Below are 5,330 nucleotides of genomic sequence, written 5' to 3'. Positions count from 1 at the left end.
CAGACGTCAGATCTGTAGCGCGTCAGATTTTTTTTTTTCTTGCAGCGCAATAAAACGATAATTTATCCATTAACTTCTACATGCCAATGTAGTTCTGAAGGTGTGTGTTGGCCTCCCCTGCACCTGGCCCGTGGTTCAAATGATGTAGAGGTCGTCGAATATTTTTTTTTTTTTATTTTTTAAATTATATGCTTTTATTATAAATATGTACATACATATGCATATATACATTGTACATAAATATATCATCTGTACTTATATATGTATATTTTGTATAATAATTATGTTAACAAATTTTTTAGAATATATGTACCTATGTATGTATGTATATATATGTGAAGAGGTGTTGTGCAGACCAGAAAGGTTATGCCCGTCCCTGGTAATTGAGAGAGCGTCTACAAGAAGAAAGAGAGAGCGAATTGGAACGAGAGTCGACAGTAGTCAGTTGCAGTTGAGAGTTGAAAGTCGTCAGTTGTCAGTTGAAAGTTGTCAGTCGAAAGTTGTCGCAAAACTCAATTAAAGTTGTTCTCAGTTGTATTTCACAAAACCAATGTATTGTAACCTAACCACTCAGAATCGTCTATAATACTTTAGTTAATAAACATAATCAATATAATAAACTTTACATTTGGGGGCTCGTCCCGTTCTGAGTTGGATTAGGAGTTACAACTGTGTCGTCATACTCGTCCCGTTCTGAGTTGGATTGGGAGTTCTGAAAAATCGTTGCCTAGTGGAGGAGAGGTGTAAGGAGAACGGAAAGTGGACAAAGTTGAACCCGTAGCAAGCAGACAAACTACCCAATGACAGAACGCACACCACCTTACAAGTCAAAGTCTCAGAAAACGCCAAGAAAAACGCGAATCGCTGTGGCTGTAGAGCCAGCGTCAGCAGAAAAAGCACCGTTTTTGCCGCCAAAAAATCAGCGTCAGAAGCCGAAAGAGGAAAGAAAGAAACAGATAGATACAGTGCCCGAAACAGTGATCGATACAGTGCCCGAAACAGTGATCGAAACAGTGACCGATACAGTGATCGAAACAGCGAGCGAAGAAATCACAGAAGCAGAAACCGAAACAGCGCTTGACCTAATGAACAAAATTGAAACAGTGGAAACGGAACAAGCGATGGCTAACGCCGCGGAAATGCAAAGTCAATTGCAACAGATGATGCAATTACTGACACTTAAAATACAAGTCGACGAGCAGCGAGAAAGCCAAGTTCATATGGCATCGAATTGCCTTGAAAACATTGTTGGAGAATTTAAGGGATCTGGCCCAAGGAAATGGTTTGAAGTTTTCGAGTATAATGCAGATGCATTTGAGCTTAACGAAAAGCAAATGTACGCACAGGCGAGAGGCAAGATGAAAGGTGCTGCCAAACTGTTTTTGGAATCAGTAAGTGTTAACAATTATGCCAATTTGAAAAGCTGTCTAATCGAAGAATTTGAGTGCGAGTTGAGTAGCGCTGAAGTCCACCAACTGTTGAGAGAACGGAAAAAGCATAAACAGGAATCGATTCAGGAGTATATTCTCAGTATGAGAAAGATCGCCTCCGATGGGGATGTAGAAGAGTCAGCTGTTTTGCGATACATCGTCGACAATCTGTTTCTTAAGAACGAATTCAAAGTTGGTCTATATGCATGTAAAACCTTTAAGGAGCTAAAGGAAGCCTATGAAATCGTGGATAAACTGGCAAAGAACGATCCAAGGAGTATTTTTAAAACCACAACAGATGTAGCAAAGACGCAGCTTCCAAAAAGGCAGTTTTGTTTTAAATGCGGATCAGCTGAACACAAAATAAAAGATTGCTTGGGCGAAACAAAATGTTTTAAGTGCAATGAGAATGGACATTTTGCTAGGAATTGCCCTCTTAATGTTGGAAACGATAAAAAGGATACTCGTGGAGATTTTAAAGTCCGCAATATAGTTAATCGTCGACGAGTTAAAAAAATTTCTGTAAATGGGGTTTTGCTTGACTTGCTTGTAGACACAGGATCGGATGTGTCAATCCTCTCGGAAAGCACTGCGAAACAGTTGCCAAACATCGAAGTGCATAGGAACGAATCTACGTTGACTGGTCTAGGCAAAAAGAAACAAAACCGATAGGCGCAGTTGTGGCCGATGTTGTTGTTGACGATCTGCATACAACTCAGAAATTTATCATTGTGCCTGATGAGGCAGTTGAGTGCAATGCCTTAATTGGTTTCGACTTCGTTGAAAAGTTCACCGTCACATACGCCGATGGGGAATACACATTTTCGAAGGGTGACGCCGTTGGAGACTCAGATAAGGAATGCATTGCAGGCTCATACAACGTCTTTGAGGTTGCCAGTGTATACGAAGCACCAACAATCTATCAAAAAGCAGTTCGCGAATTAATAGAAAGCATAGAAGAGCAGCCGAAACAAACCCAGATGGAATGTCCAGTTAAACTTCAAATTATTCCGGATGCAACAACAATGAAGTCGTTTCACCAGTCGCCATCACGATTGTCTGCCTGCGAGGCAGAAGCAGTAAAAAATCAAGTAGACGAATGGCTGACCCAAGGGATAGTACGGAAATCAACATCGAGTGTGGCTAGTCGGGTAGTTGTTGTTCAAAAGAAAGATGGTACACCAAGGATTTGCATTGATTATCGAAAACTCAACAGTATGTCCCTGTCTGATCGTTTTCCAGTCCCATTGATAGAAGAAGTTCTGGAAAAACTTCAAGCGGCCACATTCTATTCAGTTCTGGATTTGGAAAATGGTTTTTTCCACGTGCCGGTGGAGGAATCCAGTAAATACCTAACAGCATTTGTAACAAAAGAGGGTCTTATCGAATTCAATAAGACGCCGTTTGGATTTAAAAATTCACCTGCCGCATTTATAAGATTTGCCAATTATGTCTTTCAAAATTTAATCAACGATAATATAATGCAGTTGTACATGGACGATATAATCGTGTATGCCCATTCCGCTGAAGACTGCTTAGAGAAGACACAGAAGGTTTTGCAGTTGGCTGCGCAGTATAAGTTGAAAATCAAATGGAAAAAATGCAGTTTCTTACAGTCGCGAATTAACTTTCTTGGTCACATCGTTTGCGGTGGGAAGATTTGGCCAGGCAAAGAAAAAAACGGATGCCGTCAATCGATTTGGAACGCCCAAAAATGTTAGAGCCGTTCAGTCTTTTCTTGGACTCACCGGATTTTTCCGAAAATTCATTAAAGACTACTCTCAAATCGCAAGACCATTAACAAATTTACTTCGAAAGGATGTAAAATTTTATATAGGTACAGCTGAACTACAATCTTTGCAGAAGCTAAAGGAGTTGCTAACGAGCGAACCACTGTTGCATCTATACTCGAGAGATGCTCCCACCGAGTTGCACACAGACGCATCAAAGCATGGTTTTGGAGCGATGCTACTCCAAAGTTTTGAAGATAAACTTTACCCGGTGTACTTTTGGAGTAAAAAAACGACCGAATCCGAAGCTCAACGTCACAGCTACATATTAGAAGCCAAAGCTATGTATCTGGCTCTACGAAAGTTCCGGCACTACCTGATTGGGATTCACTTTAAATTAGTGACGGACTGTTCAGCGTTCAAGCAGACGACAAAGAAGGAAGACGTTCCAAGAGAGGTGACATCGTATGTGCTGTATTTGCAAGATTTCACCTGCGATATTATTCACAAACCAGGAAAAAGTATGCTGCACGTGGATCATCTGAGCCGCTATCCACAATCAATTTATAATATATCAACGGAGGTATCGGCACGCATCAAAAAGGCGCAAAGTATTGATAACCACATTAAGGCTGTGATAACTATTCTCAATCAACAGTCGTACGAGAATTACAGGATCAAAGGCGGTGTACTGTACAAAGCAATAGATGGAAATGATTTAATCGTGGTGCCAAAACAGATGGAGAATGAAATAATTCGAGAAGCACACGAAATTGGCCATTTTGCTACCCGCAAGACAATGCATGCGATTTGTCAGCAGTATTGGATCCCTCATTTAGAGCGTAAAGTGTCTAATTTTATTGATAACTGTATCCGTCGTATAATTCACAGCAAAAAACTTGGCAAGCAAGAAGGTCAGATGCATTTAATTGATAAAGGTGACACCCCGTTGCATACTCTGCATATCGACCATTTGGGGCCGATGGATGCCACGTCTAAGTCGTATAAATATATCCTTGCCATGGTAGACGGATTTGCGAAATTCGTGTGGCTCTTTACCACGAAGTCAACAGGCCACGATGAAGTCATAAAAAAGCTGACAGAATGGTCTCACATATTTGGTTTCCCGAAACGTATTATAAGTGACCGAGGTTCTGCCTTTTTGTCGAACGCATTTGCAGAATTTGTCGCCGAGAATAAAGTCGAACACATCCTTACAACCACTGGAGTTGCTCGAGGCAACGGGCAAATAGAACGCGTGAATCGATCCATACTGGCCGTCATATCGAAGCTGTCTGCAGAAGAGTCGAGCAAATGGTACAAATATGTCCCACAGGTTCAAAAGGCTCTTAACTCACAGGTCCACGCATCTACAAAAGTTTCACCATTCGAGCTGATGTTTGGAACGAAAATGTGTGCACAAGCAGGAGATCGAGTATTATGTCTAATCAACGAAGAATTCATCAATAACTTTAATGCTGAGCGAGAAAGTTTGCGTGACGAAGCCAAGAAGAATATATTAGAAGCACAGATGACTTCTTGGTCCTTATGAGGTAACTAAGATAAAGAGGAACGGCCGCTATGATGTACGCAAAGCAGCCCAAGTGGAAGGACCAAATCAGACCATCACAAGTTCCGACAATATGAAGCTGTGGAGGTACGTTGCTGACAATGACGATCCGGAATCATCTGGGACAGATGATGATGATCAGGAGGGCCGAATGTGAAGAGGTGTTGTGCAGACCAGAAAGGTTATGCCCGTCCCTGGTAATTGAGAGAGCGTCTACAAGAAGATAGAGAGAGCGAATTGGAACGAGAGTCGACAGTAGTCAGTTGCAGTTGAGAGTTGAAAGTCGTCAGTTGTCAGTTGAAAGTTGTCAGTCGAAAGTTGTCGCAAAACTCAATTAAAGTTGTTCTCAGTTGTATTTCACAAAACCAATGTATTGTAACCTAACCACTCAGAATCGTCTATAATACTTTAGTTAATAAACATAATCAATATAATAAACTTTACATATATGTATGTATGTACATACATATATGAACGTGAAACTTTATGTATACATATGTATAACTTTATTATATGTACCTATGTATGTATGTATGTAACGTACATTTTTCTCATTTAGCTTTGAAAACGCATGCATGTATGTACATACATATATACAAC

General features: G+C 40.6%; 1 protein-coding gene across 1 annotated transcript; it reads left to right on the top strand.

The window, feature by feature from the left end:
• Positions 1–800: 800 nt before the first annotated feature.
• On the top strand, positions 801–4,712 carry LOC137572519 (uncharacterized). Its single transcript, XM_068284258.1, has 4 exons — positions 801–1,730; positions 2,150–2,983; positions 3,294–4,002; positions 4,342–4,712. Exons 1-4 carry the CDS (start codon positions 801–803, stop codon positions 4,710–4,712), a joined length of 2,844 nt encoding a protein of 947 aa, XP_068140359.1.
• Positions 4,713–5,330: the final 618 nt, after the last annotated feature.

This window comes from Drosophila tropicalis, unplaced genomic scaffold (genome assembly GCF_018151085.1).
Source record: "Drosophila tropicalis isolate 14030-0801.00 unplaced genomic scaffold, ASM1815108v1 contig_377, whole genome shotgun sequence".
Taxonomy (NCBI): Eukaryota; Metazoa; Arthropoda; class Insecta; order Diptera; family Drosophilidae; genus Drosophila; species Drosophila tropicalis.
This window is presented reverse-complemented; position numbering and strand designations above follow the sequence as displayed.

Excerpts from the sequence above, each read along its gene's own strand:
- LOC137572519 (XM_068284258.1), top strand. The coding sequence starts at position 801 with ATGACAGAACGCACACCACCTTACAAGTCAAAGTCTCAGAAAACGCCA. Across the intron at positions 1,731-2,149 it reads TTTTTAAAACCACAACAGAT|AAATTTATCATTGTGCCTGA; the intron begins GTAGCAAAGACG and ends CATACAACTCAG. Across the intron at positions 4,003-4,341 it reads TTGGATCCCTCATTTAGAGC|AATTTGTCGCCGAGAATAAA; the intron begins GTAAAGTGTCTA and ends ACGCATTTGCAG.